Genomic DNA, 22,442 nt, shown 5'->3' with positions numbered 1-22,442 from the left:
GTTGATTTTTAGTGATTTTTTACTATTAATTTTTAGTTTATTTAGGTATATATGTAGTTGTTTTGATGTATATTTTGGGTTGATATATAGTTTAGAATATTTTTGGTAAGCTGTTTTTTTAGTTTATTTTAAGTATATATTTAGTTGTTTTGAGATTTAAATTAAATTTATTTTTGACACATTTTAAAATGCTGTGATAAATTTTTCGAGGTTGTTTTTTTTGTTAATTTTTAGTTTATTTTATATTGATGTAATGAGTTGATGTCTAATTAATTTGTAATTATTTTTTTAACATTAGGTTAATGTGAGATTGCTAACTAGTTGATTTTAAGTTGTTTTTTTTAACATTGTTTCATGTGGGGTTGATGTTTAATTAAAATCTTATTTTTCTAATTATAAAAATTTAAGATCTTATTTTAAAAAACTTGTTTTAGGAGAATTGAAAAAAAAATTAGGAGAAGTAAAAATATAAAAAAAAACATAAAAAGAAATATGCATTTATGAAAAAACCCGGCGAAATTTAGAAGTTTTTTGTGAAAATCCAAAGTACACTCGAATGAAGAAAACAAGTTCTTTATTGACAAACGACACGTCGTTGATTGAATGGAAACATTGATCTAACGACAGGATTGGTTGATGTCTGTCCCTAAACCCTCCCAATACCTCTCATCTCTGAAAAATCAAGCAAGGCACATAGCCACAATCTCTCTGCAACTTGAAGACATTTAGAAAATGGTCAACAAACCATGGCGGATTTTTCCGAGGCCGCTTCTGGAAACAGTGTTGAACGATCACGCTAAGCATCACCGAGTTCATCAGCCTCTCATCTTCCATGGTCCCAGAGGCGTTGGCAAAACCACTCTCATTCTCGAACGTAATAGAATCACCATTTTCAATTCTGGGTCAATATATTTTAACCATTTTTCTCACTCCTAATATATATATATATGTATATATATATATATATTTTCAGGTCTTCTTGGAGAGTGGAACAAGGGCCCTCACCTCACTGGCTACGTAGACTTCGCGGAGTGCATCAAAGATCACCACCCACGACACGGAGAGTCGTTTCCATGGACTTCTTGGTCTAATTGCCCGAAACCCAACTTGTCGGATTGCAGAACCAAGCTCGAAGAGTGCCTTGAATCAATGGCCTACCAGGGTGTTAAGCTTGGCACTATAAGCTCCCAGCAGATTTTCTCGACCCTTAACAAATGGCACGGTCTTAATACGGCCCTTAGACGAATCATTGGAAGCAATAACTCTCCAAAAGCCGCCATTTCGGAGAAGGTGTCCAAATCGGTTTTGTGGGATCGGGCGGTTTTCGCCCAATCTGCTCGATATAATGCCAATGAGATTGATGGGGTTTTGAGTTTGGGCGAGAAAGTGAAGAGTTTGTCCATAGAAGAGGCTTCGTATTACAGGGAGGCAGTTGTGGCTCTGAGATTGGCGAAGGAGGTTATTGAGGTCCAACAGGGTTGGAGAGTCAATGCCATTGCACATTTGAATCAGACAGGTGGGTTTTCGAGGTCTTTAGCTAACTCCTGTACTGACTGGCCTAGCCTCTTGTTGGAATTGTTGTCAGTAGCTGCTGAAATTGATCATTTTCAGGTAATATTAGTAACCCCGTTTGGCTAAATTTGATTTATAGCGTAATTTTCAATGCTTGTTTGAACAATTTGGCTGAGAAAGAAGGAGAATAAACAATGCTTATTTGAGTGAATTGATGTTATTCAAATTAGTGCTTGTCTTTTTCTGTGCATTTTCCCTTGGAATTTTAGTCGTCTGATGTTTTGTATCATGTTGCGCAGCCAAAGCTGGTTATAAATAACATTGAGGTCTTACGGAATGCCATTCTAAAGGATGGAGAATCGTCAGTGTCTGGACCTATGTATCATGACAGTCTGATATGGAGAATTATTGCTTTAGGTGCAAATGAGAAGACTCTTCCTGTCATTTTTGTGACATCCGATAGGTAATTTCAACTTCGTTCAGCTGGTGTTTTCAAAATTTATTATACTTCATTTGTTTTCACTTTGTAGCAAAATCTCCGTTAAAACTAATTTTCACTTGTGTTATCATATCATACTTGGAGATATTTAAGGTTTGTGAACTTCAGAAGACTTGAAAATTGTGCTCTCATGATATTCAACATGTCAGAAACTTCTTTTCACCTGTTCACAGGATATTTCTCTTTTATAAGTTGTTATCTAGGGGGAGGGCACAACACAATACCAGAAAACACCATGATTTGAACCTTCACGTACTTAACCACTTGAGCAAGCCTCGAGTAGCAGGCCTTTCTACTAAAAATTGCCCCTTCATTTGATTAAATTGACGAGTTAAATTATTTATAATGCAGGAAAATATATTTCATTCCCGCTGTTTTAATGATGTCAGCGTCATTTATGGAATAGTGTTATGAGCTAGTGGTGCTTAATTTTTGTAAACAATCTTAACAGATTTCCAGTATAAATTTCCCCCATTTATTGGGGTAGCTTATAAGTTGGCTCCTATGTACATTATCTGTGATAATTTACTTTAAATGGTTTATTGTTAGGCTTTCAGGCTTGTAAATTGATACTTTTTTTCTGCTATCTATGTGGGATTCTAATTTTTATTCTATTATGCCTCAGTTACTATTCATACCGCGCTTTTTTGGATTTTGGATTTATAGACATATTCATCTCCCGTGAGGTACTTTATATGAAAGTCTTTACTAGATACTCTTTCTGTTTTATTTGCTTGCATATGTGTCTGCTTATTTTTCTTTTAAATTTGCAAATATTCATCTTAAATTACGTATGCATGTTTTAACTCTTGAATAATTTAAATTATTGTGTGATATTATAGAGAATTTGAAGATATATTTTCAGTATTTGACTTGTGAGTAGTTTGTTCAATGGATACACACTGTATCACAGTCTTAATGCTAGTGTGTTTCAAGTGTACAAGTTTCTAGAATTGATACAGTTGCATGTGTGATATACAAGGTGGAGTTTTATGTCTTTTTTAAATTCCCTTACATTATAATTTTTTAATTTGCAGAATTTTGGATGGACTACCCAAGAAGCTAATATGCATATGGTTGATGATTACTTCAGTAATTCAGAGGTAAACAATTATGTGTGTGATAGAACCAGATAGTATGGGAAAAAAAAACTGTTGTTGAATCATATTGAGATTGAATATAGAAGGGAGAAAACAAGGGTAACCCGCAGATAGTTCAAGGAGACTGGCAACCTCCCCTAGAGCAGAGCTAAAATATAGTCATCCACTCATTCTCCGACTCCCAAAATCCAATTCCTCCCTCACTCCCGAGGGTGAGGCTAATTAACTCGCGATTCCTACTATTGCAATTTTCAATCTGTTTTATAGCAGAAACATACATCAAATACCAGAAAAATCTGTCAGTTAACCAACATCGCAAATACAGTCAACAACTCTAATAAATGCTTAATTTTTTTTAAGGCTCCCTCCTAACCCTACAATATTTGGAGACCAAAAAACTGTAGCAATAAATATGTAGGTGCCTAGGAAGCATTTGAATCTCAGTCTCCAGCAAACCATATTCTCGACAATTTGAACTACTCTTGTTAAGTGCACTTAACTAGTTTTATCACGCTCAACACTAGTAAAATGGATTGGGGGCCTAGCATTGTGTGGACCTAAAGTCAAACTTTTTCTGAATCGAGCTAGTAGATGAAAGACAAAAGTTGATCCTTTTGCTGATTATAGTTGTTCATACAATATGATTAGTATAATGATATATGTACTGCATATCTTAATTTGATACTTTGCTGGAAATGTAGCATTTAATTGTCATTATTGTTTTTGTTAAACTTGTAGTGGAGAATAATTGCGGAGGTGCTCGGTCCAAATCCACGACATCTTTTTGAGCTATATGCACTGAAACAAAGTAATTACCATTCGAAGTAAGAATTTTTTAGTTTGCTCTATTCTCAGATAGTATTGATAAATGCGGAAGTAGGACTTGAGACTTTGTTACGACAAATAGACAGTTTCTCTAGATTTGTCTAAACTTGAAAGCTACTACTCTACTGTGTCTGTCAATTTTTTTGTATTATTATTATTACGTTTTTTTTCCTTTCACCCAAATTGTATGAATCCTCACTTTCACAATACAGAAGACAGTTCTTTTTTCTTTTTCTCTGCTTCCTAGTTACGTTGTGGACATTTTATAATAAGCTCTAATGTTATAGTGCTTATCAAATTTTACCTTTGTTTTCTTGCATTATAGGATAATGGATGACAGAGCTATGTCATTTGAAGATATTGTAGATTCATATTTAGCCTATTTGCAAGTAAGTTAAAAATACATGACTTCTCTTATCTTATCTTTTTCTCTATTCTTTTTACTCTTACTAATGTTTTTATTCTTCAACACTATGTGTCAATTGCTTTTAGCTAAATGTGGTGAATCCTGCTATGGATAGAGCATTGGAATTGCTGCAAAAGTTTGCTGCTGATGCCCGAAGTGGAAAAATTTCGGAAGATAAATTACGGTTTGGTGCGCCTTGGAGGCATCCTCCACAAAAGGATGATGCCACCATGCGGTTTAAGTGGGCAAAGATTCAGCTGATGGATTTTTTGCAGTCTCTAGTCAAGGCTGATTTTGGGGTATGTTGTCTTTGGTTTTAATTGTATGTCATTCTGGAAACTAATGGTGGTGTATTGAAGTTACTAATAACTGATTTTCCATGGTAACTTACAAGTAATGTTATTATTGGGTGTCTACTCTTTTTTCTTTTTCTTTTTCTTTTTCTTTCTCTCCCTTCTTACATGGGTGAGTATTTTATGGCATTTTGCTTTTACTCCATCAATGGGTAATTTTATCAAATTGGAAATGACCTATGTTAGATAAATCCCATCTATTTCTATCCCAAGTCCAATTCATGTTGGGAATCTCTCCTATTGCCATTCTCATTCCAATTTATTTGGAGAATGAGTTTACAGAATTATTATTATGTGAAAGAAAGGAATTTTATTCAATCACACAAAACATGAATAAAAGGCATAAATTACAAAATTCTGTAGTATGATACTATAAATATATATTATGTGTTTTCTTGGTCCTTGTTTTCTGATATTTTTTCCCTACTTGTTGCAGCTTAATTATATGGCAGATTGGAGCCTAGAAATCTTTGATGATCCTTGTGCTGTGGCATTAATAGAGGTGCGCATCTACTCTTTGATGAGTTTTGGTTCATGGATTTTATTGTCCCAATGCTGTTTTTATAATTTTAATTTGCAGGGGTCTGCACACTTATTTTAAGAGTTCATCAAGATTCGGATTTATCAATTAAAAATTATGGGTTTATCATGAGGCTCTTATGGTTGACCTTTTATTTTTCTCATAGTATAGTTTAATACCCAAACTAGAAGATGTGCATTCCATCTTCATTCTTCTAACCAAGCTCTTCGCTAGTTCTCTTAACAGTCGAAGTTCTCTTTTTTAGATGCATGATATTTCTTCCTTTCTTTTTGAAGGTTGGTTTGCTCTATGGCCAACGAGATCCATCTTTCATTCGCCCTGTATCTAGAGGCATCGAGAGGTGTCTTGTTAGATGGTAAGTCATCTTCTTATGTCTGAAGTACTGAAGTTCTTGTGGAAGTATTAAATGCATCCCTGCTGATTGACCACAGGCTTGTCCTAGAGCGTATTCAAATAAGCTATATGGACATGGTTCGGTACCGGTGGCAACGACTTGCACGCGGTCGCAGCTATCGCCATTTGTTGCTACAACTGGGCTACAAATATTGAATGAATTAGAGTAGGTACATTGCTTAAATATTTAAATTCTATTCCCATAAATGACATGCTAATATGACATCACAGTTAACATTAAGCAAAATTCGTAGTATAAAATCAAACTTAAATGTTTTACATTACAGGTTTCTGTTGACTTCTTCATTTGCAAAGTGAGGTCTCTCATTGAGGTTTACATAGATATGTAAGTTAATTCCTTCTGTTCATCGATCTGTCAGTTTGATATGGCCATGGCATTTAATCCACGTTTTTGTTCATTTCACTTGGTGGGGCAGTATATTCAAAAAATTTGGATACATGTTAACAAAATTCAAATTCTCTTTAATATCTAGTTGTTGATGACATCTTGCTTATTGTTATGCTTTGTTTACTACTACAATTTTTCCTGTCATGTTGGTTTCTCACTATATGCATCTTAAATTACACAAGGACGTTTGTCTGGTGATGTTAGGCAACATGGTTATTGTTTTAACACAAATTTTCCCCTCGTTTTTCGACAGCATGCAAAGAGTGGTAACAACCGCACAGACTGATCCCAAAGAATATAGTAAGAATTCTTTTTTCAGCTTCCAACAGAGTTATGTTGTCAGTAGCATTCTGATTAGTTGCGGTTCATCATCTTTTCACATTTACAACACAAAAATACACTATTACTTGTGTCAAAAATTTGTATCAAAATAAATTTCATCAGAAAACAAGCGCCCCCCTAGTTGTTGGGAGAGCTTATATGCGGAATTCAATACAAGGGCTGATTTTCCCTTGCCTTAGTTGGGGTTGGTTGCTTTTATTTGTCAGCTTCAACTCCCTGTTAAAATGGCGTCGAGCAAAGCCCTCACTCGCATACTTTGAAGATTGATATGAAGACAATGCTAATCAAAATTAGTTTTGGTTTTTAGAGGTTATTTAAGCATGTTACGAGGTTATTTAAGCATGTTACGAGGTGAGACTCGTTTCAAGCAACACATTTCTGATTTTGAGGAATTCACATATTGGGGCTTTGTAAGAATTTCATGCTTCATTTCGAAAGATGTATAGTTGAAGCACGCTACCCTCGAAACTTATTCTTTAATTGGTTACTCATGATGCAATAAAAGTAATGATTTTTGGAGTTTTTACACTTGGGATTGATTTTTTTTTTATTTACAAATATAACATCCAAACTTTTACAAAAAGACCAAGATTTACATACCGAATATAAAAATAATTCTCTATCTAAATTTTTTTTTTTTTTCCTTTTATCTTTGCCCCTTTCTCTCGTTCCACCCTCTCTTGCAAGCTCTGATGTTCCCCGTAACTGACCAGCCACGGCTTGTGTTTTCTACCGGAAGTGGACAGTCACGTTGTTTTTGCTTGTTGTGAGTTTTGTGGGTTTTTGATTTAAAAGCCATAGTGTTTAGAAGAAATGGTGGTCACTTGAGGATCTTTATTGCCATTGGTAAAGGGTTAGGCTAAAAGAGAGAGAGAGAGAGACACGTGGATGATTTTGGGCAAAAGAAGAAATCTGGTGTAGGTACAAACAAAATTTTTGGGGAAGATTCATACAATGGCTATTTTGGAAGAACGGCTTGCTAAGAAATTAAAGCTGAAGGTTTTTCTTTTTCTTTGTTTTGAATGGTGTTTGGTTTATTTGATGTGTTTAGGATTTTGTTTAGTTAATTTTTCTGTTATGAATTGTGAATTGTGAAGTGTTTTGGTGATTTTTGTTTTGTTAGTTTTAGGGTTACATTGGGTATTGTTTTAGTTATCTTATTGTTTCTGATTTTGATTTTGATTTTTTTTGTTGTTATGTGCCTCGTGTTTTAGTATGTTATGATTTAGTAATTTTTTTTTTTGACAAAAAGACCGATGCTCATTGATAAAAATTGTGAATTACATTAGTTAAAATACAAAGTGAGATACATTCTCCCAAATAAACTCATTATCAGACGTAAGTACAAATTTAATTAGTCCATGAGCAATGTTGTTATAACAATGCAAAACATGCTCTAGAATTGAGAGATAATGAGTCAGTATGAAAACTTACTAAGAGGAATATACATACAATAATATGTCAACAAGAAGCACAACTAAAACATAGTTTTCAATACTTAAATCACCATCATCCAATTTATACAATAAGCAGCCCAAGCAAAGGTGGATACATAGAAGCATATGCCAAAAAATAAAAATAGAATAAACATTAATAAAACAAAGTAAATTGATCATAAATTTTAAAAAATTAAAAATGAAATACTAGAAATTGAAAGTGCCGAGAAAAAAATTATATATATAATATAGTAAAAGTTCACATGAAACTGAGTATTTTCTCAAATGGTATAATAACCTCATAACGAAAATATGAGTAACTAAATGATAAACTAATAACTTGAAAAGAATAACGGATCAATGAATGATCAAAGAAATTTGACATATAGTCAAAATCATAGAATATATATATATATATATTCACGTATAAACGTTTTTTTTTTTTTTAATTGTGCTTTTGTTAAACAGATTTTTTTTCCTGATTGTGCTTTTGTTAAACAGAATGTGTTTGACAAAGAAAACTTAAGTTTAACAAACCACAAAAATAGAAAAGCCAGAACACAAACCAAAAACTAGCTTAGGGAAACCATTTGAGTTTCTTCAGAAAATCAAAATAACTAACTTAAATAATAATAATAAAAAAATAAACTCAAGTGAACTGCATTTAATGATTTGAATCATCACCGTAAAACTATGATCCTAATTAAAATAATAAGATAACCGAAGACTCCAATTTATAAATATAACATATCGAGGAAGAAGAAATACTATAACTATAATTTAAGTGCAATTATATATGATCAAAACAATTGAACGGTATAATTGTAGTCGTAAAATTTTCTAATCTAACGATGCATGCAATGATATAGAATTTTTTTTTTAAAAAGTGAACAAAACAAAACAAAAACCAGGACCAGAATAATTCACATGTTGAAATTGATATAATAAATGAAAAAAAAAAATTATGTGTTGTAAATTCTATGCATAAACTCAAGACGAAACAGTAAAAGTATAGTTTGATCAAGGAAACACAATATTAAGTTAATATTAAAACTGAAACAGAAATAAAAAGAAAATGAAAAGGAGATGCAAACACTCAGATCTATCTTTGTTTCTAATCCAGCTGGAACTCTTTCTCGAATACTTTATTGATCTTGAATACGAGCAGTACACAAATACAGCTGAATGGAGAAGACACACACAGCTCACAAAAGAGTTTCCAAAACATGAAATTCACTCTCACCCGAGATGCACTTTCATACACAAGTGCAGCTCAATACAAAACCCCAAACCCCCACTCTTTTTTGGAACTTCTCTCTCAAGAATTTCCTCCGAAATCTCTCTTTCTCTATCTGATCACTTCCTTTTTCTTAATGATGAGCTTTTGAACTAAGGTGTCTTTTTTATGAAGGCCTTTTTAAGACTTAAGTCATTCATGTGAAGACATGATTTAAGGGATCTCAAATCAGAGTTAACCAACTTACAGTTGTTCAAGTTAGTTGGTTGTGATTTCAAGAAATGAAACCAACATTATGCTTAATGGATGAGGAGTTTTAACTGACACAGATCAAATATAGCAACTTTTGTTTCTACTTTAGTGTTTGATGATAACCGGAAAACATAACACTACTAAAGATGAAACGCTACAATAAATATTATCAATATGAACATCAAATCTGAATTAGAAAATTGAAATGAGGATTAACATCATCCAAATACTCGAATACAATTCACAGACAACCAAGTACGAGTATAACATTAAATCAACAAAAAAAAAAGTGCAATGAATGAATTAATATATACATATATATATATTGACAATCAAGGGTTTGGATTCCAAACCGCACTGTACTATGGCGGTTTGGGTAACGCCCCTGTTTATATATTAAAAAAATGGAGAGGTCTGACTTTGTTGTACAATAATGTGTACTTGTCTGAATAAGATGTATAGGGTAATGACTCATATAAGCTTAAAAAATTCAATAGTTAACTTGATGTAGCTGGTTATTGTTACTTTTGTATATTTAGAATAAGAAATATATAGCTAAATGAGGGTATTTATGTAATTGTGGGTAGTAGTTGAATTTTTAATGTATTCTTTATGGTCAATTTAGTAATTTACATAAACTTGGTGCATTGTTTTTAAAACCAAGACAAGGAGTGTGAAAGAACAATGCACACTAAAGACACTATGAAACACATTTTTATTGATTATTTTGCACAGTTAATCCAATATGGTTCACAGTATTTTTCGTTTTATTTTAATTAGATTATGTTTCTTGGGTTTGTGTTATTAGTTTTTTGAGTTTGAATTGAGTTCAATTTACGTATTACACTTAAAGGAGGATGAACACTCGTCATTAACAAATTAAATTTGTTCATCGAATAGAGATATGAGTATGTTAGGAATAATAAACAAGTTTGCATAGTCCATATGTAATCAAGTTTGAATAACCCCACAATTTTATATTGTTCCAAAAACAAAGAGGATTTTTCTAGTAATTAAAGGATAATAATAACGAAGTAGTGCATAGTAGTTTTTAACCTAATAGGGTTCCTTGGAGTTTAAAATGTTGTTGCAGCTCTCAACTGACATGTTGAGTAAAGTTAAGCACGGTACCAGAATGGTTTGCCGTTTGCTGACTTGACAAGCATGTCATAGTCACTTGGTGAAATATTAGGTGAAAAGAGAAGTTTGCTATAAAAAATGTCGCATTTGCTAACTTCTTCGCTTATGACTGTCAAGTTTTCGTCGTCATGTTGGGTGTATCTCATATCCTCGTAGAGAACATATAGTCCTACCTCGTTAACAACGAAGACTTTACCATTGATATAACGAGCACTTGAGATGCCTGTGTTGTGAATACTGTTTCTTTGAACTGGCAATTATAATATTTCATTTGAGTAAGTGTTCTAATTGGCACGAGCACTACATGATCCTCCTTCATTTGAACCCTATTACCCCGGTTGCTATTTACCTCAGTTTCGTATCCTATGACAACAATGTCCTCATTGTAGTGAACACACTTCACGACAGAAATATAATGTGGGACGCGTATTTGACGAGTTGTGCATGATCGAAGATCAAAAACATGTAGGACATGGTTTGTGCAATATACGCCATCAAATCCACTTGTATTTGGTTGCCTATATTGAATCACAAGTTTTTAAATAGATAATGTTTAATTAATTTTAAATACACTCATGGATATTAAGCAATATGAATGTAAATTAATAAGATTATATTAACCTACTTGTAATAATCACACAATTTGATTTAGCCATCTTGGTGTCCCACATGAGTGGCCACTATATTTCCAACTTCAACTCCTGTTGTGAGTACACGCTTTGGGGGGGAGGCACTCTGTTGAACAAAAATTTAAAATTTAATATATTAAATTAATGCCAAACACAATTTCACCTATGCCAATTTTATAGCATAAGAGTTTATTAATTTGAGTTCGACCCATTCAAGATTATAAGAATAACCTCTTAATTACTACCATTTTTATTTAAAGGAAAGCCTTTTGATTCCAATTATGATGATATTAAGTACTTGTGTAAATTTGAGAAAATTTTGAGGACTTTGGAATTGCAGCTGAACTCAGTAATTTTGGTTAACTAAGCTGCCTACATACTTTCTTTATGAAAGATCAAGTCATTTGTAGTTCAGAATAAGTTAATTTAGGATTTGAATAGAAGGATTCCGGTATATGACCATTTTTAGGAATTCCTTGTCATTTCGAAAATTTAGAAAAAATTCCGAGGTGAATGACCATATATGGAATTTTGAGATTTTGTGTCTTATACCGTTTTGTGGTATTTTGTGACTGCACTTAGTTTCAGCAACTAAGTTGCCTACGTATCATTTTATAGGAATCAAGTCAAACGTAGTTCAATGAGTACGTTTGTGATGCTTTGAAAGTTAAGAAGTGAATGACTTCTTTTTTGGATACTATTTACTATGGCTTTGAATTTTAGTGCACTTTTAATTTTGAGGTAAAATTACTATTTTTTGAGATTTTGTGAGGTTAATGACCTCTTTGAAATTTTAGAATGATATTTCATCATTTTGAATTGATTTTGATGAGCTCATTTGAGATTTGGAAATTTCATACAATTTCACATAGTTTTAGAATTTTATCATTTTGGGGACAATTTTATGTCTTGAAATCTCTTTATATATATTTTTTTTCAATAATTTATTTTATATATAAAGAGATTATTTGATCAATATTTTAATTGATTATTCCAAAATTTGTGGGGAATAATATAAAAATTTTATATCAGAGAATATCATTATTTTAAAATTCAAATTTTATTTTTAACTTTGAATTTAAAATTTTGAGATAAAATCAAACTATATAGATATTTATAAGATAATATAATTATTTTATATTCTAAAATCCAATTTGAATTTAGGATTTAAAGATATCATCTTTTACTTATTTAAACCTTCCACCATACTCAACATATTCAACATAATGTATTCTTCAAAGTTCTCCAAATTTGAGAAACACAAGTGAAGCACATATTTGAATAAGTATGTTTATTCTCCTTGATTGTTTATACCATAAATGATAAAAAAAAAAATTCTTTTTTTAATCTCTTATGTATATATATATTTTTTCACGAGACGACGAAGATTTAATTGTGACCTCCATTTATTTTCGATTTTGTTCATTGTGGTACGTTCTCAAGTATGTAGATCAGGTCGAATATTTATATTTATGATGCTATGATATTGTGAATTGCATACGCATAACACTTAATTTTTAGGGGCTGCTATATATATATATTATTCACTTTAGACTATATATTTAAGGTTCAACAACCCACATCACGTTACTGCATTTGTTTCATTTCTAACACTCATATTTGTATATACATATAATAAATAGAATGTACATGCTTTGTATACACACATACATATATTTATGTATATATATATTCGGTTAAAGTGTTATTGTATGTAATCATGATTTTTCTTTTGGTTTCAGAATATTTCAATAGGTATTCATACTCCCACACACACACACATATATATATAATTTATATTGTATATGCAAGTCTATTCCATGTACAAATTGGATAGAGACAATAGGCTTTGAAACCTTGAAACCATATTTGGGCCAAAAGTTTTGTTTTGATTTTTTTCTTTTTACATTTTCCACAATCCTATTTGGGCTTTGGAAAAACACTTTTTTTTTTTTTTTTTTCTGTTGGACACTATCAAACCGCACAACTTTGGTGGACTTTAGATTATAACAGTATAAATCTTTTCATAGATTTGTATGTGTATATTCGTATTGATCTTTCCTTAATATGTGTATACATATATGTATATCACGATTTTTTTTTTTTTTTGTGAATCATGATAATCTTTCTTATTATTTTTTCCTTGACCCATTTTATCATATACACATATGGTTATATATCCATATGAATATATGGCATTTTAGTTGTTGCAACTTTTGCAATTTGGCTTTACAAAGCCTATGATTAGGCAGTAAGCCAATAAGAAATTTATTTTAGATAATTTCTTTGTTCAGCCGATTAATTTGTTTAACTGTTTTTTTTTATCAAAATTAAGATTTTGTGATAACTTTGACAACATAACAATCTAAAAAATTAAGGACAAAATGTGTGCATTCTATAGATTTAGAGCAGAATGAGTGCATTCAGTATATTTGTAGTGGAATGAGTGCATTCCATAGATTTGTAATGGAATGAGTGCATTCCATAAATTTTTGGATGAGTGCATCCATAGATTTGTAGTGGAATGAGTACATCTCATAGATTTTTTGGATGAGTGCATCCGTCAATTTTTTTTTTTTTTTGGGGGGGGAAGGGCTCAGGAAGAAGAAATATTAATAGAAATTTAGGGATAGATATTTACCTGTGAAACCTTGAGCAATTTGAAGAAACACTGTAATTTGATTTTTTTTGTTTCTTTCCTGATGCAAAATATCAATTTTCTCTTTTCTTCTCCTCTCCTTCTCTCCTCCTCTCTGTTTGATTTTTGTTCTCCTCTTTTGTAGAATTAATTTTTACGTTAAAGTAAAAAGAAAGTCGAGAAAGTGAAGAGTGGTCAAAATGGGAAGTGGGAAGGTGGAGAGAATAGTGAATATATTTTTTCCACTTTTTCTCATTTACCCCAAACCGATTCTTTTTTTTTTCTTTTATTATTATTATTTTTATTTATTTATTAATAATGATAATAAAAAACAAAAAATAAAAAAAAAACGGTTCAACACACTCAAATCCCAGACGGTTGCACCCTTCCTTCCTATAGTGACGACCAGATGATTGTTGCCCCAGTGTATAGAATTTGAGAAGCGACTATTATGCAAAGGTTGTGCAAGATGTCATTGCAAACTCATGTCTCCATTCCTAATGTCGTATAGCCTTATAATTGAGCCACCTCCAACCCCATATAACATTCTGTTTTGCTTTGGGGAATGTAGTGGTTAGTATATGCTGGACGTGGTAGTAGTGGATTGTCTCTTTGGTGGATTATTCTAGCCTTGAACTCGGTTGTATCAACTTCCCATGAGCAGAATGTTGCGGTCTCTACAAAATTGCTTGAAGCTGCCTCTAAATAAGTGTTAGGCCTATTGTCGCTTTCTACTGTCTCAACCTCCCAACACTTTGTCCAAGAACATGATTTGAATTGGTCAGATGGGTAGAAATTTTTTTGTACCTGTTATCAAAAAAACTTCGTTAGGTAAATTGATAATGAAAATAAAATTGAAATTTGAGGACGATGAAATACCTTGTTTTGTTCATAGGAAACAATTTCGTATGTTTCGTATTTATATGTCAGTATTTCTTCGTGAGGTCTTGATTTCATAATTGTTCCAAAAGTTGCCGAGACACTATCGAAGTAAACTCGATTGTAGTAAAATCTCTCATGCAAGTTAGTCGGTGGCTGAAGACCACTATGATCAAAGAACCCCTCGTTATATGAAACTTCTTGAGCTTGTATGTTTTCCGGATCTCGTAAATGTGATCTCATTGGTATTAAATGATCCATAGGAACTGAGACAATATAATATTAAAAAATACGTTAATTGAGGGAACTTTATATAATATTGTTGTTTTCATAAATTAATAAACTTAAAAGAAATAAGATAATTAACGAAAATGACTTGATAGCACAGATAAAGTCCACATTTTCAAAGATTAAGAACTAATACATTAAGATTAACAAGTTTATAAAAGTTCATTTATGATTGACATGGGTTTTTGGAATACATGTGATGATCATAATCATTCCCAAAAGACTCTTGTGTCGAATAAGCCATGTCGGTATCGCCTCCCAAGTCTTTGTTTCATGATTGCAATGATCGGTCAATGTTGAAAATTCTTGTTCTTGCTCCTCTTCCCGCATTAGGAGTTTATGTGGCACGATTGGGACAAGTTCGACTATTATGACCAACCAAACCACACAGTCCACATGCCCTTTGTCTGAAGCCTGATCCGTCATTCAAATTCCCTTGTCTGCCTTCCCTTCGCTGGCTTGGATTACCCTGCCCTTTCGTTCTAACCCTAATTGGGTCTTGCTTTATGTTGGGATTGTCTCGGTATGAATGAGTAACGTTGGCGCTATGTGGTTGTCCCTGTAATTCAAACCCTTCCTTGAAAATGGTTGTTATACGCCCTATTTCTTCACTTGTTGTGTTAAAGAACACTGGTGATTTGGAGGCGTAGATGTTCATCATTGTGGCTTTAGAATTTAGAGCACAAAATCTTGACATTTCACACTGCATGGTTTGTTCTTCTAGTGGCTGGTTTATCTCTATCTCATTTGGTGGGGATTTAGCTTCCATTCCCCATCTTTTCATTAGGAGTGAATTTGGAATTCTCCTGACACAACAAGATTTCATAATTGCCCAAATATGCCTGCACGGATATCCATTGGTCTCGTAGAATAAGCAACTACATTCGAAATGGTTTGTGCTTAGGGTGCGTTTGACTTTGTACCGCTTCTGACCGTCTCTAAAGTTCTCGACAGCAAAGGTGGTGGTGTTTGTATCATCTTCATGTCTGCTGATGAAATATCCATTTTCTTTTTTTATTTCTGATTCGACTTTGCGATACAATTCTCAAGTGTAGAATTTGGAACACTGTTCATAATAGATCCTTAGTGCATCTGTTTGATCTGGGAGCTGGGGGAGTGTGTGCTTGCTCATGTAGTCATGTTGCCTCTCGATGTGCCTCATCTTTGTAACTGCCAGGTCTATTGCTGTAATAAACTCTCGTAGGGTGTATCTTTTCAACAGAATTTTTTTAAAGCAAAAATTCATAGATTCACATTGTTGTGTTGTTCTCATTTCGGCAACAAACTGACCGTGGAGGTAGGTTTCTGCCCACATACGCCTCCGGATACACTGTAATTGGCACCATTCACTGTCCTCCATTTGATAAGTTTCAATTAAGTTATTCCATTTGTTTAGAAACACCTCCTCCAAGTAGTATGTATACATTAAGTCAACGAAACCTTTTGTGAACCCTGGATCATTCCAAGCTCTAAATGCATTTTTTGTGAGATGCCAAGCACATAATCGGTGTGTCGATTCTGGCAGATTCTCCCTCATTGCTCCCTGCATTGCATTATCTCCATCTGTGAGAACAACTAATAGTTTTTTGTTGTTATGACACCTTAGGAATACTCTTAGCATCCACGAGTAAGTTGTCACTGTCTCATCCACTAACAAAGCAAACCCGAAAACGTAAGTGGAGAAGTGGTGGTTCACACCCATTAGAATGAATAATGGCTTGTTGTAAGTATTTGTCATGTATGTCGTGTCAAATGCAATTACATCACCGAAAGCAATATAGTCATTTCTTGAAGTTTCGTCCTCCCAGAATACATTGGCGAGTCTATTTTTCTTTGTCAGCCTGGTGGTACACAAAAAAATTAGGATCTCGAGCAGACAAACAATCTAGAAATCCTAATGCACCTTCTGAATCTGTTTCCATTTTTTCTCCTCTCATCGCTCCCGCCACTCGGTTGTACACATCTTTCACTTAACACAGTATTCTCTCGTATCCTCCGGACTGCAGGGCGACGTGTGACATAATTTGGGATGTCTTAATACCAATGGAGCTCATTGAACGAACTTGTGCAGGCAAACCATCAGACACCTCCCTGTTTGATCTGAGGAATTGCAACTCTGCAACAGATACCATGTCATGATTATGTTCGTAGCTGAATACTCTAGCCAACCATATGTTGTTATCTTTCAAACGAACCACTCTCAGGGCTGCCTGACACCCCGTGCATGTGATTGGTTTGGGTCTCTTTTTGCGATTAGGCATGTTCAAGTATTCTTTTCGTCTATATCCTTCATTAGAACACACCCAACGTCGCATAAAGACAACCCCATCTCTTCTTTTTACGTCATCCGATCTTTTGCTAAAACCCATCTATTTAGTGTACACTTCGTAAAATGACTCCCACTTATTAACTGAATCTAGATACTTCCCCACAATTTCGCTAGTCCGTAGTTCAAATTTTTATTTATTTATATGCAACTCCTTTATTATAGACGCCAACTCAGGATGTGAACAAGTATCCGCACCTACCATCTGTAATCAAATTTTACCTAATTATTTTAAATGATTTGCGGCAATAAATTTCTATTATGGTATATGGCCCACTATTTCGTGTAACTCTATGGGTGATGATATGCCCAATATCACAATATAGCCCATGTTCCATGGACTCCAGTTTTTTTATTTGGTAAATGGCTTGTTAAATTGTTTAAGTCTTATTCAATTTCAATTTCTAATTCCTATACTTTTTAAATGACGTATATTCTTACTCTTTAAATGAACAATAATGATTTTATTTGTATTCTCACAAAACCTATACACTACATATGACAAATGACCATACATGCATTACTGATTAGTTTTTTAAATTATTTAAATATAATGCTTGGGCATTTTTTTAACTATATATGACTAATACTCATGAGCAGATGAATGTAAAGTTTTATTTAAAAAGTTTAAAAAAAATAAATTAATAAAAAAATTATCAAATATTCTAAAAAAATTTGTAGTAGACTACAGTCTAATATGTAACATTGACAACAGTAAAACCAATAATAACAATACATTCTCATCATATAAGTTTATGTATTTTTCAGTTGTTGTTTATAAAAAAAATTTATATACTAACCGTTTTAGCAGTTGTGACTTATGCTCGCCTCCACTGTAACTCCATTTAGTTGGTGTTTTGGGTGTTTCTCTTACAACAACCTAGTTCAAAGAGAAATTAAGAGAATGGTAAGATCTATATTTAACCATTTTTAGAAGAAAAAAAATCGTGCAAGTTATTCATTGGTAAAGAACCCAAAATAAAAATAAAGTATTGTAGTAATACATAAATCATGAAAATATTAAAATGCAGTTGAAATATTACTTACCAAAGCTTATTGCCAAGTAATTAGTAGCTGAACATCATATTATCAATAAACCAAGTCTCTGTGTATGGCCACTTACATATAGTCACTTCTATATATACTACAAAATTTTTGTCTTTGCTCATTGGATGTTAGGTTTACAACTTGAATGCATGAAATAAATTTCCCACCAACGTGAAGCTTTATCTACACCTAGTCCAATATATTTTGGGTAACGCCTAACTCCCTCTCCCATGCATTGACACAATTATGAACCTTCTTTTGACTTATTCCATATTAGAAATAAGTTCAAAATGTACTTATGAAAAGGTTAGTACGAACCCTCCCCAAACACTGATAACTCTACAAAATAGAGTTATTTTACCATATTTTATATGCTAATTGTTGCTTAGTTCTTGAGTTTTTAATTAACTTATTAAGTTTTTATGTAATTTTTAATTTATTAGTCTTAGTGTAGTTTTATAGATTTTTATATGTTTTAATAGATATTTTATTATAATTTGTTGTAATTTAATTATATGAAATTTGTATTGTTAAGTTAGAAGTTAAAAATGTAATTCTTTTGAACTTAAATGCTTTATTAAATTAAGTTATAATCAATATTTTCAAATAATTAATATGATTTATTTATAATTGAAAATATTTGATTGTTATTTAATTTATTTTTATCTTGTAGGAATTATATTGCATGCTTGAAAGAAAGAAGAGAAAAGAAAACAAAAGTGGCATTTATGTAGAGAAATTAGCAAATTGTAGCAGCCTTCAGCCTTCAGCCTTCAGCAGGCCCGCCAGGCCCACTGCCACCTTCGGCCCAGTCCAGGCCCAGGCCCACGGTCAGCCTTGCTTCAGCTTTCTTCCGCCTGCTACAGCACCAAGAAGCCAACCTCCAATCGGCTCCTACATCACCCAGCAGCAAAAATGCCTTCAGCCTTCAGCAGCTCTCCTTGCCGCCACCTGTCCATCTCCTCATCACTTCACTCCATCATCAACTCCATTCCTTCGCCAGCCCAAGCATCCAGCGCCCAGCCCAGTCCGCCTGCCCCAAGGCCCACTCCAGGCCCATCCCGTGACTCCCAGCCCCAGCCTTGCCCCAGCCGTCCGTACGGCCCAGCAGGCCCCTAGGCGCCCCAGCCGCCTGTCACTGCTCCCCAAACACCCCTTGAGCCCATAAATTTACTTATTGTCCCCTTGTCTAAAATGCCACATTTTTACCCATTTTCTACACAATTTTTACCCCAAAATCATCATCACTCCTACAATTTACCCCTACTTACCATATTATTATTAATTTAATCAATTTACTTAATTTAAATTGATTATTTTAATAATCTCATTTTGGCTATAAATAAGGGTTTTGAAGACCATTTTTGTGGGTGCTTAATGCTTTTGGTTACCATCTTTTTCTCTCATTTTCTCTCTACCATTCTCTCTTCCATTTGGGTTTTTCAAGAGCATTTTGCAAGTATGTATGTCTTTTATTTTGTAATTTCTACTCTAGTTATGTGCTTCTAATCTTTTTCATAAGATTATTAAGATCATGATGAAGCAACTTGTAACTAAGTAATATTTATGTTGTATGTTGATTTCCCTTGTAATGCAACAAAGTCTATGGATTTTTCTTCTTCATATATTTCTTTCATCTTAAATATCTTGTATTTTAGATTGTTAGAACATATTTACACTTTGTACTTCATTAGTGCATAAACATAATATTCTTTGTGTAAGATGTGTCATTAAATTGTACACATCCATGCTTAGAACAAAAATATTATGTTTTGCCTTATAAATAATGTTCATTGATTTATTTGTTATTTCATTAGATTGATTTACACTAAATGCTTTGAAATTATAATTTTGAAAAGTGAAGAAAAATCCTATCTTTTTATAAGAAATTTGTGTTTAAAATTACAAATCTTTTTGAAAAAGGATAGTTTAAATTATTTTAACTATCACTAACACTTGGGAATCAATATACTAATAAATATTATTAAACTTACATTTTGTGGATTCTAGTATCTTAATAATCTTTTCTTTTAACACTTATTTTCAACTCATTATTGGTTTATTTTCATTATCTTAAATAGCTTTATTTTTCAATCTTTTATTTTATGTTCATAATATTAAAACTTATCAATCTTTGGAACTAGGTTAGAATTTATTACTTTTGATTTAAAATAGTTTCATTTTCGATTTTAGACAACTCCTTTGGGTTCGACATCCTTGCTTACGATCACTATTCTATATGGACGATTCGTGCGCTTGCGATATATAAATTTTTAAACATACCCGTTTTGGGTCCATCAAGTTTTTGGCGCCGTTGCCGGGGAGTTGCAAGAGAAAAGAAACGAATTTATCTCAAGGTTAGTGAATTCTTCTACTAGTTATTTTAATTTTTTTTTTACACTTAAAAAAAAAAACAAAAAAAATATATATCTATAAAATCTAAAAAAAAAAAAAAAGATAAAAAGAAATTTGGGACGGTTCAACCACCCATAAAAAAAAAATATATACTTATATTTATATTTATTGTTTTTTTTTTAGTGACGGCACTTGTGCCTCCTATCTATCCTTTTAAATTTTTATAGTCGATGGCACTTGTGCCTCCTAATTTTGTTGTAATTTTATTTCTTTTATATCTTTGTTAGTTGACGGCACTTGTGCCTCCTAACCTTTGTGTAATTTTCTTTATTTATTTTGTTGTATTTTTATTTTATTTAAATTCCGCAAATTACTAGTTGATGGCAATTTTGCCTCCTAGCTAGTTGATGGCAATTTTTGCCTCCTAGTCCTCTATCTTATGTTTAAGTTGATGGCACTTGTGCCTCCTAGTTTTTACCTTAATTTTGTTATGGTTGATGGCATGCTATGCCTCCCTACTCTTGCCTAAATTTTAGTCTTATTTAATTTTTGCCTTATTTTTCTTTGTCTTCTTTAATATTTTAGTGTAATATTGTGAAAAATACTTGAAAAAAAAAAAAAAAAAAAAAAAAAAACCTAAATCTTGTCCTTTCACCATAAGCAATTTTTGCTTAAAGGAAATTTGAACAAAATTCCCATCCGCCTCTACTAATTAACCTCGGGGAGTTGTTAGTAGTGCGCGAGTAAGTGGAATCAAATAGGCCTGGGGACAAGTAAACCATAAGAATTATATTGTTGTGAAATCTCTAAAAATTATAAGTATGCTCTGTGGTTGCGGTTTTAACTGATCTTCCACATCAGAAAATTGCTTGTTTGAGATTATCCTTGTTGCCTTGTTTGTGAAAATTGTATGCATCATTGGGAACGTAACTCTAAAAAACGATTAGTAAAAAGACGTTTATCTTTATTTGAAATTGAAAGTGTTAGTAAAAATTTGAGCATCATGGAACCTATTGCTAATATTGTTGATGAAAATGTTGTGCCTGAAAAAACTTTGCTTGAATATTTTGCACCTATTTCATCTAATGCTCCTTCGTGCATTGTTTTACCTACAACTTCTGCTACTCATTTTGAGCTTAAACCAGCAATCATTCAATTATTGCCATCTTTTTATGGGTTAGATAGAGAAGATCCTTACATGCATGTCAAAGATTTCTTAGAAATTTGCTCAACATTTAAATTTCAAAATTTTTCTGATGAGTCGGTCAAACTAAGATTGTTCCCTTTTTCATTAAAAGACAAATCAAAAGCCTGGTTAAATTCCCTTCCCACGGGGTCTATAACTACATGGGATCAACTTTATAATAAATTCTTACTGAAATTTTTTCCTATGTCTAAAACTGATAGTCTAAGGAGAGAAATCTCCGAGTTTTTTCAAAAAGATAATGAAGAGTTTTATGAATGTTGGGAAAGATTTAAAGATTTATTATTAAAATGTCCTCATCATGGTTTTGAAAAATGGAGACTTGTAAAATATTTTTATGATGGTTTGACTCCCTCTAATCGTCAAATGATTCAATCTATGCATACTGGAAAATTTTTAAAATTTCAAGGACAAGAGGCGTGGGACGCCCTTGAAGATTTATCTGTCAATTCACAACAATGGAATTATTTTGATCCTAGGTCTAGGTCAACTAATTCACCAAAAAGAGGAGGAAGGTATGAAGTAAAAGAAGAATTAGACTTAAGAACATCCTTAGATAAATTAGCGAGAAAAGTAGAAGCTTTAGCCATAAGCCAAACTATAAACTCTCCAATTCAACCTAGAAAAGATG

The 22,442-nt window shown here is 32.7% G+C and overlaps 2 protein-coding genes and 1 non-coding gene across 4 annotated transcripts; 1 reads left to right on the top strand and 2 right to left on the bottom strand.

The window, feature by feature from the left end:
• Window positions 1–642: 642 nt before the first annotated feature.
• LOC133817499 (uncharacterized) lies at window positions 643–6,906 on the top strand. 2 transcript variants are annotated; one of them, XM_062250039.1, is made up of 13 exons: window positions 643–874; window positions 974–1,611; window positions 1,812–1,975; window positions 2,637–2,697; window positions 3,049–3,114; window positions 3,850–3,935; window positions 4,262–4,325; window positions 4,429–4,641; window positions 5,132–5,197; window positions 5,512–5,591; window positions 5,668–5,799; window positions 5,917–5,975; window positions 6,292–6,906. In XM_062250039.1, exons 1-11 carry the CDS (start codon window positions 733–735, stop codon window positions 5,783–5,785), a joined length of 1,698 nt encoding a protein of 565 aa, XP_062106023.1. In that variant the 5' UTR covers window positions 643–732; the 3' UTR covers window positions 5,786–5,799; window positions 5,917–5,975; window positions 6,292–6,906. The 2 variants fall into 2 exon arrangements, with proteins under 2 accessions (XP_062106023.1, XP_062106022.1); XM_062250038.1 differs by having other exon boundaries at window positions 644–874; window positions 5,668–5,795.
• Window positions 6,907–15,924: 9,018 nt separating this feature from the next.
• On the bottom strand, window positions 15,925–17,248 carry LOC133814038 (protein FAR1-RELATED SEQUENCE 5-like). Its single transcript, XM_062247056.1, has 2 exons — window positions 16,857–17,248; window positions 15,925–16,720 (listed from the first exon to the last, which is right to left on the bottom strand). The coding sequence occupies exons 1-2, from the start codon at window positions 17,246–17,248 to the stop codon at window positions 15,925–15,927; spliced, it is 1,188 nt and encodes a 395-aa protein (XP_062103040.1).
• Window positions 17,249–22,012: 4,764 nt separating this feature from the next.
• On the bottom strand, window positions 22,013–22,119 carry LOC133820495 (small nucleolar RNA R71). Its single transcript, XR_009886903.1, has one exon. It is a non-coding gene; the product is annotated as a small nucleolar RNA R71 (small nucleolar RNA).
• Window positions 22,120–22,442: the final 323 nt, after the last annotated feature.

The sequence above is a fragment of the Humulus lupulus genome, chromosome 2 (assembly GCF_963169125.1).
Source record: "Humulus lupulus chromosome 2, drHumLupu1.1, whole genome shotgun sequence".
NCBI lineage: Eukaryota > Viridiplantae > Streptophyta > Magnoliopsida > Rosales > Cannabaceae > Humulus > Humulus lupulus.
This window is presented reverse-complemented; position numbering and strand designations above follow the sequence as displayed.